Below are 19483 nucleotides of genomic sequence, written 5' to 3'. Positions count from 1 at the left end.
AGAAGCAGGCTTCCTGCCGAGCAGGGAGCCCGATGTGGGGCTCGATCCCAGGACACCGGGATCATGACCTGAGCCGAAGGCAGACGCTTAACCGACTGAGTCACCCAGGTGCCCCTCTCCTCCCTCCCTTAAAGGGGAGTTCTGTCTTTGACACTCCAGGACTTTAGGAAGATAAGAGACAGGATCAAAGACGAAGGAAGAAGAAATCTCATTTTCTGGGTCATTTCTCAATTTCTTCTTTGTTGCAGAGAATCAGGGTAATGAGCAAAGTTGAAATTAGAGGTTAAATCAATTCACATAAAGAGAAATTAATTTTACACCCACCAGGATGGCTGTGATCAAAGAAACGGAAAAGGGGTATTGGGGAGGAGGTGCAAACATCAGAACCCTTGTTCAGAGCTGGTGCGAACGTTACGTGGTGCAGCCACTAAGGAAAACAGTTGGTGGTTCCTCAAAAAGCTAAACATAAAATTACCATATGGCCCAGTAAATCCACTTCTAGGTAGATACTGAGAGAACTGAAAACAGGGACTCAAACATAGCAGCATTATTCCCAGGAGCCAAAAGGTGGAAAGAACCCAGAAGTCCATCAACAGAGGACTGGGTAGACAAAATGTGGAATATCCACATGGTGCAGTATCATTCAGCCATCAGAAGGAATGAAATTCTGATAGATGCTATGACAGGGAGGAACCTTGAAAACATTATAGTAAGTGAGATAAGCCAGATACAAAGGACAGATACTGTATGATTCCACTTATATGAGTTTTCTAGAATAGGCAATTTCATAGACACAGAAAGCAGAATAGAGGATACCAGGGGCTTGGGGAAAGGGGGAAATGGGGTGTTACTGTTTAATGGGTACAGAGTGTCTGTTGGGGAAGATGAAAAAATCTTGGAAACGGCAGTGATAGTCATGCAATATTGTGTATGTACTTAATTCCACTGAATTGCACTCTCAAAAATGGTTAAAGTGTTAAAGTGTATGCTGTTTTTTAGTGTATATTTTACCACAATAAAAAATAAGATCTTTTAAGAGGTTAGATTAATTCTATAATAAAGAACTTACACAGCGTTGAGTACAAGGAGAGAGAGGAGAGAGGAGATGCGGGTGGAGCAAGTTTGGGAGCATTCAGTGAAGCAAAGATTTGGGATCAGCTGTTCCCCACGGAGGACCTGGCACATTGTAAACAATAAATAATCGCTTAGTAAATAACCGTGGAACGAATGAGAGGATGGTACAGGAGAAGGGATTTTGAGAATTAGAATTTGACTATGGTTGGACAAAATGCATCCCCTATGACATTCTGTGAGAAATCCAAGTTAGGACTGGGAGTCTTTTTTCAGGACAAATTAGTAGACTTTGCTCTTCGTCGAGTCGAGGCCACACTGGGCCCTGGGCACGTGGTGGGGGAGGATAAGGGTGGCGCCCCACTTAGCGGTGGGTCAGGTAAGCCTCTCTCTTCGAGGAGGAGCCTCAATGGAGGCTTCTAGAGTCAGGAGAAGGAAGGACATTCACGGAGAGCCCGGGGAAGTAAAGGCTGGAGGAGAGATTTGCGGCAGGGTGAGCTGTGTAGGTAGATACAGCTTTGAATCTCAGCCAGCTGGGCCCCAAGTGTAAGTGTTGAGGGGATGGGGATGATCCACAACCAGACAACGGACTGCGGTGGCGTCTGCACCTAAGTTTTCTCTGCTGCGCATGAAGCCTCGTGGGAGCGGGAAGCCCCCAAAAGCGCTTGTCCCTAATCACGTGGCTTCAGGATCCGTCCGCCGCGTGTCTTGAGCCAGAGCCGCCAGCAGAGGGCGCGCGGGAGACAATCGTGCTGAGGCCCGCAAGCTGCCGCTCTAGCCTGACCCGGGTCATAGAGTCGCGTCGCTTCCGGCCCCGAGGCGGGGAAGGAGCCGGAAGTCCGGCGGCCCGCGGGTGTCGAGATGGAGGAGGGCGAGTACGAGTCGGTGCTCTGTGTCAAGCCGGAGGTCCACGTCTACCGCATCCCGCCGCGAGCCACCAACCGTGGTTACAGGTGACCGCTTGCCGCAAGGCCGGGCCGACCCCAATTTAACCCCTTCCCCGCCGCCCGACACGCCCACCGTGGGAGCCGAGGACGGCCCCGGCCGGTTTAGGGGAGAGGCGGGAGGTAATACTGCGGTTTCTCCCAGTTCGAGGCCAGAGCAGGGAGGTCTCAGTCTGCCGCACGGGGCTCCCAGCGCGGGGAAGGCGTTGGAGCCGTGTCTAGCCGTGTCCCCAAGCGTGGTTGGGGGTGGTGGTGTCACAAGCCCTTTTCTTTCAGCCCTAATTGGTGGCCTTGAAGGGAACCTTGAAAAGCCTGAAGGGGGAGGGGTCCTATCACGGGCGGAAATCCCCAGGGGGAGGAAAACAGCTCAGAACTGGCCGAAAGGACCCGTCCCAGGAGCTGTAAGCGGATGGCCAGAGCCCAGGGACCCCTCCCTGCCCAGCTCCCTTGCACGAACCTCAGGCCTTATCACAGCTTGTGGCGGTTGGGAGGAGTGCATCTGCGCTTCTTCAGTGAAATGTTCCCCTGAGAGGGATAAACAGATGCTTGTAGGGGCTGGAAGGGAACGCAGGAAAGGGCAGTGGGGGTTGGAAGGAGACTTCCTTTTACGATATGCTTTTTTTGTGCTGTTTGCATTTTGTTACCAAGCCTATGCGTTACCTATGAAAAGAAGGAGAAAAAAAAAAAAAGATGTACCTGTTACAGACAGCCTGGTCTCTAGCTATTTTGTGTCCCTGGGTCGGGGGTGGGGTCGCTTTTGAAGGCAATGTTTGTGTCAGTGATTTGGAATACAGGATTGGCCTGCACCGCAAGAATGGTGGAGTGTCCGCATATCGGGGCTCTTGTTACTTTCCAGTTGTGTTAACACGGACTTGTAGCCGATTTTCTAGATAACAGATTATTTTATTGAACACCTAGTACATCCACGGTGTAACGTAAAAGTAGCGTGAAAGCAACAAGAGAAACAATTACAAAAACACGTTTGCTTTCTGTTAACAAACTGGAGATTGGACACCAAACCCGGATGGTCAGTCTACTCTGATCCCCTTCAGTAGGATGGGTTTGGTCCCTCCTGGCCCCCCGAGAGTGAGGTTCCCAAGTGTCAAGCCTGGCTGGTTTGGCATAGAGGAAACTGGCAGCCCCTGCCCTTGACCCTCAGAGCCCCTCTTAGCTTGGATCTAAGGCCTGTGTTGCCCCACTAGGAGGAACTGAAACTGAGTCTGCTGGTTGTGAATCGAGAGTCTGCATTTGTGTGGCCTTCAAAACAACCTGTGTCCATAGTTAATGGAGTCGCGTGGGGACTTCCAGGAAAAGCCTCTTGAAAACACCCAAGGTTCTTGCTATTTGGGGGTTTTACTGAACTGCTTCTTAGAAGTAAAATGTGAAGTTACTGCTTTAAAAGTACCCAAAGAAGCTATTGTGATAGGTCGGTGGTTTCCTGGGGTTCTTTCGGCCTGGGGCACCTTTGGGGTTATGTTTGTTGGACACCCATCCACTTTCCTCACACGTACAGTTGCTCTCCTGTTCTCCTTCTGCTATATGATTGCTCCCGCCCTGCCTTTCCTCTGGGATCATCTCACTGGTCCCAAATGGTCACTCTGGCCCCCGCAGCCCGGCAGTGTCTGAAACAGCAGGCCCAGGAACTGCTTCCTTTACAGAAAGAGAACTGGAAGTCCTACTTCTGAGAAAAAGTCTCTGTAGTCTAGAACTGGGGTCGGCAAACTGCGACCCACTGTGTTTTTGTATGTCTCACAAGCTAAGGACGGTTTTTACATTTTTAAATAGTTGGGGAACATTTTAAAAGAAGGAATATTTCTTAATGCGAAAATTACATGAAATTCAGGTTTTTAGCGTCCAGAAAGTTGCGCTGAAATACAGTCACACTCAGCAGAAAACACTCCATTCCAATCCGTAAAGCACCAGCACGCTCCTGCACTGTCGATGACTGCTTTTGCCCTACAGCCGCGGAGTGGGTGGTGGTGACAGGGATGGGATGGCCCTTTTCAGAGAAAGTTTGCCAGCCTCTGGTCCTGAGCAGGCAGCCCACATGCCCTCCCCATTCCCGTCCCCAGCATGGTTTTTGTCCCCTTAGGGCCGCGGAGTGGCAGCTGGACCAGCCATCATGGAGTGGCCGGCTGCGGATCACTGCAAAAGGGCAGGTGGCCTACATCAAGCTGGAGGACAGGACCTCAGGTAAAGGCAGGGGAGGCCCTAGTGGGGCTGAGATGCCACACCTCCTACTTTGTGAAGGGAAAGGCAGCCCTGGCCAGTCCACTCGGGTCATGGGAACCGATCCTCGAAATCAAAGGCCCAGCTGTACCTCTAAGCCGCCTCCATTCCCCCCACCTTTAATAGTAGAAAGCACTGTCTCCAGGTGTAAAAGGGAGTATTTCCTGTCAAGCATCTGTCTTTGGTGGGGGGCATCCTTAAGAACATACTAATTTTGGAATCCAGGAAGAGGAGACCTACAGGTTGGTCCCAGGTAGGAAGCCCCAGAGTTTGCTTTGAAGACCAGCTTTGGGGGGAAGACGCACAACCCTCTGCAATTGAGCTCTGCTTCTTACTCAGGAATTCTGTTTATCAACTAAATGGTAACTCCCCAGACTGACCACGCCCATTAACTGAAAGAGCCGGAAGCTGCCCTACTCAGCTCTTTCTTTGGTGAAAGGACAAGCCAAGCCGGGCTGTGTTGGGGTCAGCTGGCAGATGTCACCTTAGGGGAAATCTGTCTGGAAGTCATGTGCCACCAGGGCCTCCGGGTGAGCTGTGGAGGGCAATGCGGTCTGAAAGAGCCCCAGCCCCCAGAGCAGGCATCAGGCGCTGCGGCATTCGGTCATTTATTTTTCTAACACGTAGAGATTTTCCTGGGTGGGATGGGACCAAGTGTAAAGCGTCATAGGCAACACTGGCCGCCTCTGAGAACCGCATCTCTTGTGTCTGAGCTGTGAGACCTTGGGCGAGCCACACATGACCTCTAGTGCCTTGGCCTCCTTTTTGAAATGGGGATCACATTAGCTCATACTTCACAGGATCGTTGGAAGTACGAAGTGAGCACACATTTATCCAGTTGCTTTGTGAACTGCAAGGTGACCCAAAGCATTGATCTGTTCTGGAACATGGGGCTGGCTGGGTATTGGTTGTGGAGGAGTTTGAAAAGACAGCTGCTGTGACTAGGCCAGAGGACTCTGGCTTTGAGGTTTGCTGGGGTGTCCCAGGTGATCTCACAAGGCATGGCAACACCTGTTTTCTGGGAGCCTTGGGAACGGACTTTACGGTGACAGCCTAGTGGAACAGCGACTGCCCAGAGCTGAGCTTCCCCTCCAGGAGCCATCCCAGCATGCTCTTCGCTCGGGGTCAGGCCTGCTGGGTCCTCTTTGTCTCTCGCTCTGCACTCCTTCTCGGCCAAGGCTAGTGGCATTTGGGCCAGGGGACTGTTGTGGGCTGTCAAGTCAAATTTCAGATGTGTAGCAACATCCCTGGCCTCTGTCCACCAGATGCCAGTAGCACTGCCCAAGTTGTGAAAACCAAAAATCTCTTCACACATTGCCACATATCCCTGGGGGCAGACAGGGAGCAAAACCACTCTTGGTTGAGAATCACTGCTCTAGGCCGAAGGCGTCCAGGTGAGTCCCAGATCCCCAGGGACCAAACTAGGGGGGCAGAGAAATTATCAAGAAGCTACAGACTTGGGGTCCACCGATTTGGATTCAGTTCAGCCTTGATTGCACAGTCACCTGTGAACCCCAGCATTGAGTAGAGAAGCCTTGGTCAAGTACTGGAAGCGCGAACAGAGGTCAGCACCTGTGGAAGTGATGTGAGTCCAGAACGCCCCCAGAGGTGTGCACTGCACTGGGGCCTAGAGAGCCGGAGTGACAAGGGATGTGTTCCGCAGGGGCCCCTTTTAAAACCGGTGGTCCTCTTGGCCTATCTCAGCTGCTTCAGATCCTCCTCCTCTTTTTTTTTTTTTTTTAAAGATTTTATTTATTTATTGGTCAGAGAGAGAGAAGGAGCACAAGCAGGAGGAGAGGCAGGCAGAGGGAGAAGCAGGCTCCCCGCTGAGCAAGGAGCCCGACGCAGGACCCTATCCCAGCACCCTGGGATCATGACCTGAGCCGAAGGCAGACGCTTAACCGACTGAGCCCCCCAGGTGCCCCTGCTTCACATTCTTCTGTAGGCGCCCAAACCCTCTTTCAGTGGATTCCGCGGCTCCTCTACAGTCCTGCCTCAGGTCCCAGGCCTTTTCTGAGGTTGTGCTGTACCTGGACCAGGGCCTGCCTGCTCTGGGACCCTCGGGTGTGGGCAGGTCAGCTCTAGCTCAGCCCTCCTGTGGGAATGGAGTTCCAGCATTGCTAGAGCTTTGGATTGTCAGAGAAGACCAGAGATCTGGATTATTTTACATGTAATTTGGTTTTGAAAAGTTTGGCAGTTAAATTAAGAATATTAACACTGGGCTGTATCTGACCTGCAGGCCACTCCTGACTTACCTTTCCTTGGTTATAGGTCTGTGTCTTCTCTTCCATCAGAATGGATTTGATTTGAACCCGAGAGTAAGGTTTGCCTCGCTGCCTTTCAGGAAAAAGACCCCAGTGGTGTGATAGAAATGTCAGGCTGGAAGGGGGCTCAAGGCTCACCCTAACTTGTGCTTCCAGGGGAGCTCTTCGCTCAGGCCCCGGTGGATCAGTTTCCTGGCACAGCCGTGGAGAGCGTGACAGATTCCAGCAGGTACTTCGTTATCCGCATCGAAGATGGAAACGGTAGGTGCGGGTCTCGGGGGGGTCCTCCTCATGAGAAGGGTTTCCTCTGCCTCTGGCAAGTGGGATTAATCATGTGTTGTCCCCAGGACGCCGGGCGTTTATTGGAATTGGCTTCGGGGACCGAGGCGATGCCTTTGACTTCAATGTTGCATTGCAGGACCATTTCAAGTGAGTGGTTCCAGGCCACACGTGCTCATGCCTCCTCCCTGCTTTCCCTGGACAGAATGGTTTCCCAGCTTAGGATACCCAGCTGGTTGTGTGGGATTCGTCTGCTAGCAGGGCCTCCGGGAGACTCACTGCTCCTGTGGAGCAGGCTGCCTTCTCTCCTTTCCAGTCCTTTCCCTTTCCCCCGGCCCTGTCTCTCACTGGTCAGCGGGCCCAGCCTCTGAGCTGCCATACCTCTTCCCTTACCGGCACCAGAGGAGCCGGAGGCCGTGGGAGGCTCATGGGGCCTTCCTGAGCCTGTTCCTCCGTGATATGTCCTGGGAGTCCTTTCTAAAGCTAAGACAAGGGCAGGAAAGACTGCTCCCCTGCCACCTGCAGGCCTCCATCTCTGGCCGCTGGGAAGTTGGAGTTTGTGCAGCGACTCATGTGGGCATCTCTGGCCCTTGCCTGGCCTGTTGTCCCTGCCCAGGGGGCTGCTAGATGGGTATCGTGTGGAGGGTGGGGGGGACCTTTGTGTTGCTCTCTACTTCCTGGGCATCTGTCTTGTCTCACCATCTACCTTATGAGTCCTTGTGAGTGGGGGGTGTGGATACACTGTCCTAGCCCTCATGCCGAGTGCTAGGAGGAGAGGGCCAGGTTCTCAGATTTCCTGAAGACTGGTGTCAGGACCTTCTTTTACATCCATGAGCTCACTGAATTTTCATAGCTGTCTTTAACACATACAGAATTGTATTCCCATTTTGTTGATGAGGAAACTGATGTGCACGCAGCTACTTATGTGTCAGAGTCAGGATTTGAATTCAGGCCCAACTCCCAAGCCTGCGTGTGCTCTTTCTGCCATATAAAACCTCTTCCTGGAGCGATGGCAGGTGGAGGTGGAGTGAGGGAGTGAATGCAGGGCGGCTGGTCTCTTCCTCACCTTTTTCTTCTTATCCTCTGCCCAGGTGGGTGAAACAGCAGTGTGAATTTGCAAAACAGGCCCAGAACCCAGACCAGGGCCCCAAGTTGGACCTAGGCTTCAAAGAGGGCCAGACCATCAAGCTCAACATCGCGGTGAGTCCCACCCTCACTTGGCTTTGTTGGCCAGCACCCAACCCCAGCCCAGAGTCCACCCCTCTTTTCCCACCCTTCAGTTCCATCAGTTGAGTAGATGTTTGTGGATCAGCGGCCTTTTGCCAGGTCCTGTGCCGGGGGTAAACGAGAGAGCTCTGCTCTCATGGAGCTCAGAGTTAAACGGAGATGGGCGAGACAAGATATGACCACAACCTGGCAGGGGAGGGGATGCAGCGCAGTGCCATGAGCTCCTAGAGGAGGGGCACGCAGCCCATAGTTAGGGGAAGTAAGGAAGGGTTCCTGGAAGAAGTGACCTGTAAGGAAGGGGAAAGAGGGGGATCAAAAGGCGGTTCAAGCAGAGGGAACAGCATGTGCAAAGCCTCTGAGTTGAAAAGAAGCATCAGTCACTTGCTCCCAGAGCTGGCATTTCTGACCAGGCTCTTAGAATAGGGGTCAGCTGCATCCTGGCCTTGCACCTCGAGTAAGGAAGATTTGGGAGAGCTCTGGACAGGAAGGTGTTGAGGTAGGTGCTGGGATTCATGGGCAGCTTCTGCTGGTGGTGGTGGTGTCCTGACACCCCGTGTCTTCATCTTGAGCTGCCCTGCATCTGGGTTTCCCCTTGTTAGCTCCTGTGGAGAATGGGAAAAGGTAGGGCTGGGCTGGGTGTCCAGGACTCGGTCCTCACCGGACTACAGGGAGTGGGGGTTGGAGTGATTTGGGGGAACCAAGGACCACATGGAAATGTTTTTTGAAGAAACTTTGTAACCCTAAGATAATGCTCTTCCTCTTTACTTACTCTTTATTTACTATCTCTTTCTCCTCTTTTCTGCTTCATGCTGGTGATGATTTGGGACCCTTGACGTTGGCCAACTGGCCCTTAAGAGAAAATACAGGTCATGTCCAGTGGACTGGTTGGGATGTGATTCCTCTCTTGCTGGGAGGAAACTAACATTTAATGAGCAACAGCTGTGTGCCAGGTAGTGTTTGTTTGTTTTTTTTTAGGCACTTATATGAATTAAGCATTCTCCCATTTTACAGGCAAGGAAATGAGGCTTAGAGAGTTTAAGGGATTTGCCCAGGTCATAGAGCTGGAAATAACCAGCACAGCTGGACTCTGACTGAGGGCTTTGAGGCTTCTGGCTTCAGGGCTGTGGTCTTAGTGCTGGATTAAGCTGCTGCTCCTTACAAGGTGGGAACTGTGTCTTCATCTTTGTAACTTGCACTGGTTTCTGGCTCACATCAGGGCTCAGGTTTTTGTTTTTGTTTTTAATTTTCTTTTTTTTTTTTTTTTTAAGATTTTATTTATTTACTTGAGAGCAGGGGCAGGGGCAGGAGGAGAGAGAAAGGGAGAAGCAGACTGCCCACTGAGCAGGGAGCCCAGTGGAGGGCTCGATCCCAGGACACTGAGATCATGACTAGAGCTGAAGTCAGATGCTTAACTGGCTGAGCCACCTAGGCACCCCTTTTTTTTTTAATGTTTTATGGAAGTATGATATGCATACAGAAAAGTGCACACATTATAAATGCAGAACTCAGTGAATTTTTGAAAACCAAATGTACCCACGCAAACTAGCCCCCAGATCAAGAAGCAGAGATTATCTGCATTCTGGAAGCCCCTCTCCTGTTCTTGTCCACAGGACAGAGTCACCACGGTCCTGATGTGGAATGCCCTAGATTTTGTTTTCAAACAAAATCTGCTTCTGTTCTGTTGCTAATAGTTTGTCCATTGTCACAGCAGTGGTGTATTTCATTGTGAGAATGCATCACAGTGGTACTCTTTGTGGGTTTTGTTTTAAGATTTATTTATTTATTTGAGGTGAGGAGGGGCAGAGGGAGAGGGAGAGAGAATCCTCAAGTAGACCCCCTGCTGAGCGCAGAGCCCCACATGGAGCTCGATCCCACAACCTGAGATCACGACCTGAGCCCTGAGATCATGACCTGAGCCAAAACCAAGAGTCAGACGCTTCACCAGCTGAGCTCCCCAGGCGCCCCCCAGTGTTACTCTTTAACTGACAGTGAACACTGGGATAGTTGCCAGTTAGGAGCTATTACAAATAGTAATGGCTGTGAACGTCCAAGTACATGTCTTTCGGTGCCATGAGTATGTGTTTCTGTGGGGTCTGTTTCTAGGAGGGAAATTGTAGGGTCATCAGTTCACATGTTCAGCTTTATAGATTCTTCCAGACAGTTTCTCCAAGTAGCGTTCCCCGTTTACACCTCCCCCAGCAGTGTGTGAGTGAGCGTTCTGGTTGCTCCACATCCTTGTTGGTACTTGATAGTCTGCATTTTGGCCATTCTGGTGGGTGTGTAATGGTATAGCACTCGTTTTGATTTGTAGTTTTAATTTGTATTTCCCTGATGCTTAATGAAGCCAGGGCTGAGTTTTCGAATTAGATGTATTTGGGATAGCTCTGGAATTGTGATGTGTTGAACACAGCTCACCACAGTGAGTGCTGGACAGCTGTTGACCATCTTTTGGTTATACAGATGTTTGGGGCTTGGGGGCCACCTGGGCCCTCTTTGTGGGGTTTTCCGATAAGCAGGGGGACCCCAGCAGAACTGACTGGTTTGCATCCCTCGCCTCTCTTCAGAACATGAAGAAGAAGGAAGGAGCAGCTGGGACTCCCCGCGCGCGGCCCGCCAGCACAGGAGGACTGAGCCTGCTTCCCCCGCCCCCGGGGGGGAAATTCTCCACCCTGATCCCCCCGCCTGTGGAGCAGTTGTCTGCGGGGGGATCCCTCGTCCAGACAGCAGTTGCTCCCAGTTCAGGTCAGTGCTCGGGAGTCACTGTACTTGCTGCGAAAGCTGCACCTGCGGGTTCCTCTCCCCCCCCCCCCCCCCCAGGTGCAGCTGGGGCCCTGTGGTGCTCCCTCCTTCACTCACACTGTCCATCATGTGGTACCTGTCTGTGACACCATGAAGCTGATCCTGCCCAGACTGGGTAAGGGGTTCCTCTCTTCCCTGATACCTGCCACTTCCCCCCTTAGTGCCTCTGTCTACCCCCGATGGGTGGGGGCTGCAGATTGTTGGTTGTGACACTGATTTGCTATGAAAGCATCAGCATGTGGGTTCCTGGTTCTTAGAAGCTGCTCAGTGTTTGTCGAGTGGGTGGGTGATAGAGACACGGTCTGCTCGTATCTGGTAGGTGACAGGAGTCCTGGGCACAAAGACTAATTGTATGGGTCCACATATGACCAGCCAGGATGATGTGGGGAGGCTCCATGGAAAAGGTGGCATTGAGGGGCGCCTGGGTGGCTCAGTTGGTTAAGCGACTGCCTTCGGCTCAGGTCATGATCCTGGAGTCCCGGGATCGAGTCCCGCATCGGGCTCCCTGCTTGGCAGGGAGTCTGCTTCTCCCTCTGACCCTCCCCCCTCTCATGCTCTCTGTCTCTCATTCTCTCTCTCTCTCAAATAAATAAATAAAATCTTTAAAAAAAAAAAAAAAAAAGGTGGCATTGAGGTGGGCCTTGAAGGGAGGAGATGGGGGCAGGGGACGCTTGGCATTCCAGACAGAAGAGTGTGAATAAGGCTCAGATTTTTAATCACCTGGTGTGTGTAGGAAAATGGATGTAGCATAAGTATGCCAAGGTGAGTGGTAGAAAATAAAATCGGGGATTTAGTTTAGAGCAAGGTCCTTGGTAAGGCCCTCGGGGTCCTGGGAAGCTGAGAGGCAACTCGCCCAGCACGCTGTGCTGGTGCTTGTTCTAAGGTGTAAGGAATGCCTTTTGGTGACCCTGGGATTCCAGAAGTTAGTGCCCAGTACCAGCCACCGATAGAGATGGGGAGCTAGCCCATTTCCTTGGCCTCTCCACCCTACCCGCCCAGCCTAGCTGATGTTCCAAGCCTTCCCCAGGCTGGGTGATTTCTCCACACAGATTTCACTAGGTTCTAGAGGACAGGATTGCAGGAAGCCTGCTTTCTTTCCCTTTTAAGGGTGTGGACATAGGCTTCCCCATCTGCCGGTCAGGCTTCCAACCTCAGCCTTGTGGGGAATTCCCAGCCCAGGAGTGGGCAGGAGTAGTGGTCAGCCAGCCTCTGCCACGGTATCAGGAACCATTCTTCCAGCATTGTTTCTCAGAGTAACAGGACCACCTGCCTTGGCATCACCAGGAACGTGGACAGGAATCTGTGTTCCTAACATTATTTGTATGCTCACTGAGGTCTGAGAGCCGCTATCTTAGGCCTTCCCTCGGTTGCTGGTGCATGTTTAACAGCTAATATGGAGTATCTACTATGTGCCAGGCAGTGTTTTAAGCCCTGGGAATGTTGTAAATACAGCACCAAGTTCCCGCTCTCAAGGGCTTATGGTTTGTTTTGTTTTAAGATTTTATTTATTTATTTTGAGAAATCAAGAGTGATGGGGGCAGAGGGAGAGGGAGAATCTCAAGGAGACTCCACTCGGAGCACAGATCCCAATGTGGGGCTTGATCTCATGACCCTGAGATCATGACCTGAGCCAAAGTCAAGAGTCAGACACTTGACTGAGCTACTAGGCGCCCCTCAAGGGCTTATGTTCTTTTTTTTTTTTTTAAGATTTTTTAATATTTATTAGAGACAGAGCACAAGCAGGGGGAGCAGCAGAGGGAAAGGGAGAAGCAAGACTCCCCACTGAGCAGGGAGCCCGATGTGGGGCTCGATCCCAAGACCCTGGCATCATGACCTGAGTTGAAGGCAGACGTTCAACTGACTGAGCCACCCAGGCGCCCCAAGGGCTTACATTCTAACGTACAAGACAGGCAATTAGTGTGTCTGCAGACAAAATGGTGTCAGATACTGAGCCACGAAGAGCTACCATTTCTTGAGCACTTAGTATATCCTGTAAACCAGACTGGCTGAGTTCACATTCTAGCTTATCAGTTGTGTGACAGTCAGAAGATTGCCTGCTTCTCTGTGCCTCAGTTTTCTCATCTGTAGGATGGGGGCAGTCATGATAGCCTACGGTGTGGGTTTCTTGTGAGGATCAAATGAGCTGATCCGTGAACAATACCTAAAACACTAAGTGCTTGTGTTTGTTGGGTCTCGTTCCACTAATGTGGTCATTATCACCACCGCGTGCTGGGCCTTCTCCAAGCATTCCATTGTATTAGCTCCGGCAGCACAGACAGGTTCTGTGAAGTAGTCACTGTTATCGTCCCTCACCCCCGTTTGAGAGATAAGGAAACAGACTTGAGGGATGCGCATCAAGTCACACAGTTGGTCCTGGCCTGTCTTCCCCCAGGGCCTGGGATGGGTCTGAAGGAGACAATGCACAGTAAGCACTTGGCGAGCTGCAAAACTAAATCCTTGAGGGCCCTGGTGTTATCTGGTCTCCCGGCCCAGAGCAGATTAGAAATAGCAAATTGGTGGGAGGGCGGAGGGAGGAAGGCACAGGGCCTTTAGCAGGGACAGCAGCACGGGGCGGGGTGCTGGCGCAGAGGCAGGCACGGGAGCCCCAGGTGCCCCCACCTTGATGAAGAGAGACACAGATACCGGCTTCTGTGTTGCTTCTTCTGGAAGCCTCGCCCCAAACCCTAACCACTTTGGGTCCCAGCACTTGGCACATGTCTGGAGCGTAACTTTTTCATTCAGTTGATCCAGACCCTGGACTAAGGGCTGTACGTGAAGATGACCTTGCATCATTGGTGGGCGGGAGATTCAAGAAGCCAGGGCGGGAGATAGTGAATTTTAAACAGATTGCCAACATATAAGCAGTTGAAAACAAGGTCAGCTTCAGGTATGAGCGATGGATGGTGTGTGACTCGTCCTCCCCGGCACCCTGCCTTCCACCTTGTATGTATACGGCTTTCCACTTTTCTCTAGGAGCCCTCAAGGGCTCGTGAGCAGATGGAAATGTGGCAGCTTGTTTGTTTGTTTGTCCCAGAGCAGGTCTCTGTGTGTCTTTCCCGGCCACCCGGAATCATGAGACTGATTTCAGGGTCACTGAGACCACCAGAAAGAGAGATTTCTGACTCTTCTGTCTCCTTTTCTTCTCTCCCTGCCTGGCGGATCTGGGGACATCAGTAGGAGGTGCCACCATGTCCTGGCCACACCCCAAGCCTGCCACGACTGCCACCACCGACATCTGGGGAGACTTCACCAAATCCACAGGGTGAGGAGAGGGTCACGTTTTTGTGGTGGGACTGGGGCCAGGGCTGTGTCCCTAGAAACCTGGGATTGTTCCAGATGCTTTTCTTCTGGTGTTTGGAGCAACCGCTCGGACTTGGACGTTTTCAGGCCAGCCAGAGGGCAGAGCCCCAGAGTGCTCGCTTTGGGTGGCATACTGGTCTCCGTGAAGGCTTTTCACTGCTCTCTACTGCTAGGGGACCTGGGGCTACGCTTAACTCTCTGGTCTTCCAGCCGCCTTTGGCTCATCCCCAGTAGCAGCTCCCCTCTTCCTCCACCCCACTCTCCCCACCCCTGCCCCAGCTATCCCCACCCCTGCCCCAGCTGTCCCAGAACACTGGACAGAATTAACCTTGGTTCTAGCCTTGGCCCATCCTCGTGGTCTCTTGCCTTCTCTGCCTCAATAAAACTTGAAGCCTTTCCTTGGAGTCGAGGTGAAGAGATGCTAAAAACTTATTGCATCGTTGTTTATAGGGATAGTCTGTAGGACAGGACTCAGCACGTGTTTTCTATGGAGATAGATCGTTTAGGCTTTACAGACCTTATGGCCTCTACTCAGTTTTGCTTTTGTAGCTCAAAAGCAGCCACGGATGGCGTGTAAGTGAATGGGCATGGCTCTGTGCCAGTAACACTTTATCTCCAGAGACAGAGAACTAGGTTTGGTCTCTGGGCTATAGTTTGCTGACCCCTGCTCTAGAACATTCAGGGACTCACTTCTTGGAGCTCTTTTTGCCCAGAGAGAAGCCACATTTTATTGACTTTGTATTTTCAAACATCTAAACTCTCCCACCCCTTCCTTTTTTCCTTTTACAGGTCGACTTCCAGCCAGACACAACCAGGCACAGGCTGGGTCCAGTTCTGATCTGAGTGCAACCCCTCTTTTTCCTCATACAATTTCTGGAAAGGAACCACTTCACCTGGGCCAAAGGAAGGAGGACGAAGCACTCCCCAGCCAGCCTCTGTTTGGAGCATGACTCCTCTCCTCCTCACCTGACTTTCTGGACAGACTGGCATGTTAGGCAGTAAATTGGCACAATGTCACACTGTTTGCTGGGACCCGAGTGTGCAACCACAACACAGGAGGAGGAGAGCTCCAGCATCCCCATCCCTGTCCGTCTCTTGACATGAGAGACTCTGAGACTGCTGCTTCCATCACATGACCCATATTAAACACAAGCCCCCAAAGCAAAAGAAGGGGTTGAGCGTGCTACCTGGCCTCAGCTGGGCCCTTCTCAGTGGTTACAGGTGTCCCGTGATCACTGTCCAGAAGGAGGGCCTTCTGCACTCCCATTGGCTGTAGCCACTTCATTCAAGGTGCCTTCAGAGGGGGGATTCCTTCCTGATTTCTGGCAGGTTTATAGGCTGCAGCTCGAACAGCTAATCAGGAGGGAAATCAAGAGTATTAATCAGCTTTTAAAAAATCTTTAATGTTTGCTTTGCTAACGTGCTGATCTGCACTAACTTGCCTTTGCAAAAGGGACTGTTCCTGCAAGATGCGCCAGCAGGGGCCTCGGAAAGCATTCTACCCTGTCTGCCGCAGGAACTGCTCTGAGCTTCAGAAAGCAGTGTTCGTCTTGGCCAAGTGGCCTGGCTGCCGGGGCTTCCGGGCCAGGTGGGCAGTGCCAGGCTGATGCAGGCGCCGGAAGCGTGTTTGGGCAGGAAAGCCGGAACTGTTCTCATGGAGGGGGGGGGTCTGGCCGTCCTGTCCACCGACAGCTCTCTGGGTTCACGGGCTGCCAGCACAGTTCCCAGGGGCCTTGGGTTTTCTTCTTGCTGTGGTTTCTGAAGTGCCTTGTCTGCAGACAGCCTCCTACTTTCTTTTCTCCTTCAGAGACTGTACATGACAGAAGGAGTTCTGAGCGAACTGGAAGCCTAGGGTTGCCTGTATTACTGGTTTATGAGAAATAATTTTACCTGAGCACACCTTGAAATTTGCTTTTCTCAGCATACTTTACCTCTTAATTGAAAGATCGATTTTTTGAAGGGTCAAGACAATGAACTGAAAAAAAAGAAAAAGTGTTGGCCTTTTTGTGGGACCAGATTCCGAAGATAAAAAAATAAATATTTTTACTTCTGTCGATGTATGTCAAGGATGAACATGTTTTTGGCAGCATGGCCACGAAGCCATCCGGGGTGCCACAGCTAGACTCCCAGCCACCTCTCACCGCTGATCGTGTGTCCAGATTTAAAGTCTGGTGCCAGGGTGTCAGATTAGCCAGAATAAGAGAATTGGGTCTTGTTGCCCTCAGGCAACCAGTAACTTCTCCCCTGTGCATCTGGAAGAGCACCGTCTTTTTAGCTTGTAATGTGGGAGGGGGCCCCTGCCTCCCCCCAAGACCTCTCCACAGAAGCATCTTCCTAAATAGTAAGGGTGTACAGTCTTGCAGAAGCCAAAAACTAAAGGCCCCAGCACTTCCCATGCTTGAGGGTTCGGTAAGAAAGCTGCAGTTTTTGTTAGTTAAGGAAACCGCTGCTCTGGCTAATAAACTGTCTAAGAGGGGGACTTAGAAAATTAGAATGAAGGGTCCTCTGCCCTTGGAATAAGAGTAGGGAATTTGCATCAGAGGAGTCTCAGGAGTCGTAAACTTTACGTCTGTTGCCCATTACATCCCGTCTTCCAAAGCGCTTGAAGGCTGGAAAAGGAAGCTTAACTTGAAGGAGCCCTTCCTTGAGTGGAAGTACCTCCCCTTGGACGTGGGCTCTTGGGTTCTGGAGATGGACCTGGGCTTTGGGTCTGGGCTCTCTCCTGGTTAGGCGGTGACCACAGGCTCCGTCCTTAAGTGTCACTCGCAGGAGGCACAGAGGCACTAGCAGGTGCCCATATCCCGTAGTTTGGCCGTAGTTACCTTCATCTAGAACCAGATAACCCGGAACCATTACTCAAAATGGTGGTGAGGCCGCTGGTGAAGCAGCTGTCAAGGATCTAACCCCCAAAACACCTTGACAGATCTGTGAGGGCTGGGGGTGAGGTAAGAAACCGTGTGGTGTTCTCCATCACCAACTGGAATCCTGGCTGGAAAAAAAGAAACCCTGCTGTGGGACTAGGGTCCCCAGGAAAATCCCCACTACCAAACCAGGCTGCTATTCACTCAAGACACCTGCCTGGAGCTTCCAAGTTGGTGGGGGGGACGGGGGTGTGTGAGGCCTGGGCTGCGCTCTACAGAGCAGGGGGATTTGAATACCCTGACAGACGAAGGTGGCTCCCACAATTGCCACCAGCAGGTGTGCACATCTCATGTAATCTCCTTCCAACATAGGCCAGACCCGTGGCTTCTAAGCAACACAGGCAAAGGTGACAAGATGTTTCCATGATCACGTTACAGAACATTACATCTGTCCTGCTGTCAGGACATCTGTCCAGAGACAGAGCCTCTCTCCCTGCCTTTGGAGAAGCAAGCTGCCGTGTGTGTGCTGCCCCAGGTGGAGGGTCAAAGAGGCAAGGAACTAGGGCAGCCTCAGGCTGACCGCCAACAGGGGACCAAAGCTCCTGGTCCAGCAGTCTGCAGGGAACGGAGCACTGCCCGCCCAAACCGCGGGAGCCTGGAAGCCGGTCCGTCCCCAGCTGGCCGTTCAGATGAGCCCCAGGCCTGGCCAAGGCTTGACTGCAGCTGTGCAGAGGACCCGGCCAAGCTGGGCCCAGACTCCCGACCCAGAGAAACAGCCAGTAAATGTTTTAAGCTGCTAAATTTGTGGGGATACTGTTATACAGCAATAGATGACTAAGACAAGAAGTGAGCAAAGCGTGTTGGAAGTGGGAGTCTCAGACAAAAGCATCTGGACAGATTGAAGGCCTTTGTGGCCTTGGCAGCTGACTTCACATGCTCCTTTGGGCCTTGTTGATAGCTGTTGCTTGGTGACGCTTACTACGTGCTAGGCACTGTTCCATGCACTTGGCATAAAACTCGTTTCGCCATCACATCAGCCCTACAAGGTAGGTACTCACCCGTTTTACAAACGATGAGACTGAAGCAGTGAGATTAGATAGTTTGCCCGAAGTCACGTGGCTGCTACATGCTGGGTTAAGAGCTGGGTTAGAACCCCGGGCGTCTGGCTCTAGCATCCATGCTTTTTATCAGGTGGATCTGCGCAACCAGGGCTGCCTCTAGGGCTGGCTCGGAAGACCTGGTTAATCCGTGGAAGTTCCCATTCTCCTAGTAGATCAAGAAAGCCACAATATGGCAGGTATCAAATGACAGGCCAAGGGTGGGGCTTTGCCTCCTGGGTGATCAGAAGCCACTGCCGTGCATCACGGCACATAGTAGGCTCTCAGTAGCTGTTGATTTCTCTGAGCAGAGAGTGACGGAAGGATGCCATGCTCTGTGGGCAGAATGGACCAGAGTTGGGAGAAGGCCAGTTTTTCCTTACTGCAGCTTGAACAGAGATGTTTTAATGTTTTCTTCCAGATTACAGATGTAACGCAGGTACGAAAACAAAACCACAAAGGATATTAGCAATCATCCCAAGCATTCCTTGGTTCGTAGGAACATGGGCCCACGTCTGCCTCTGTCTTCATGTGGGTTTCTCCCTGTGTCTCTGTGTGTGTCCTCTCCCTTTCTTGTAAGGACACCCTGCACTGGATTTAGGGCCTTAGGTGTATCGGTGGACCTTAAACCCAGGACGATTTTATCTCAAAATTCTTAATTACATAATCCTTAATTATATCTGCAAAGGCCCTATATCCAAATAAGGTCACATTCACAGGTATTAGGGGTTGGGACTTGAACGTATCTTTTGGGGGGACACAATTCAACTCGCCACAGTCTACCCACTCCAAGGTCCATCAGTAGGGGATGGGTTATATAAATTTAGATACATCCATATAGTGGAATACTAGATTTTTTGGGGAAAATGGAATGAAAAAGCTCTTTATAGGGGCGCTTGGGTGGCTCAGTTGGTTAAGCTTCTGCCTTCAGCTCAGGTCATGATCCCGGATCCCTGGGATCAAGCCCTGCCTGCTTCTCCCTCTCCCTGACTCTCCCCTCCACTTGTTTTCTCTCTCAAATAAATAAAATCTTTTTTTTTTCTTAAACTCTTCATATAGAGGTAAGGAAGTATTGCTGAGCTATATCAAGGGCAGGCAGGAAGGTACAGAATAAGGTGTAGATAGAAAATGGGAAGGAAAGCTACTTTATGTGCATAAAATGTCTCTGGAAAGGTACACACGAAATAGCACCCCACAAGTTGCCTGCAGGTGAGAACTGGGTGCCTGGGAGACAAAGATGCTAGACACCAGGAGATACTTGTACTTGATAACTTTCTGTTTGAATCTGAACCATGTAAATGTACCACCTTTTCAAAGAAAGAAAGAAAATCTACATTTAAAAGGTCATCTGTCATATCAACACCCAAACATATGGAGCAGGGTGAGCATTTTAGTGTCTTTTCATCTTACTA

General features: G+C 51.3%; 1 protein-coding gene and 1 long non-coding RNA gene across 4 annotated transcripts; both read left to right on the top strand.

Moving 5' to 3' along the window:
• The first annotated feature begins 1877 nt into the window (after positions 1–1877).
• NECAP2 (NECAP endocytosis associated 2) lies at positions 1878–16167 on the top strand. 3 transcript variants are annotated; one of them, XM_036066998.2, is made up of 8 exons: positions 1878–2024; positions 4108–4208; positions 6665–6769; positions 6856–6937; positions 7879–7987; positions 10579–10756; positions 13991–14075; positions 14903–16167. In XM_036066998.2, the coding sequence occupies exons 1-8, from the start codon at positions 1933–1935 to the stop codon at positions 14949–14951; spliced, it is 801 nt and encodes a 266-aa protein (XP_035922891.1). In that variant the 5' UTR covers positions 1878–1932; the 3' UTR covers positions 14952–16167. The 3 variants fall into 3 exon arrangements, with proteins under 3 accessions (XP_035922891.1, XP_035922890.1, XP_035922892.1); XM_036066997.2 differs by having other exon boundaries at positions 13988–14075; XM_036066999.2 differs by lacking the exon at positions 13991–14075.
• On the top strand, positions 10765–12515 carry LOC144381979 (uncharacterized). The gene is made up of 2 exons (XR_013448368.1): positions 10765–11217; positions 11437–12515. It is a non-coding gene; the product is annotated as an uncharacterized LOC144381979 (long non-coding RNA).
• Positions 16168–19483: the final 3316 nt, after the last annotated feature.

The sequence above is a fragment of the Halichoerus grypus genome, chromosome 5, assembly GCF_964656455.1.
Source record: "Halichoerus grypus chromosome 5, mHalGry1.hap1.1, whole genome shotgun sequence".
Lineage (NCBI taxonomy): Eukaryota > Metazoa > Chordata > Mammalia > Carnivora > Phocidae > Halichoerus > Halichoerus grypus.
Note: the sequence above shows the minus strand (reverse complement) of the source record. Positions and strands in the feature narration are given on the sequence as shown.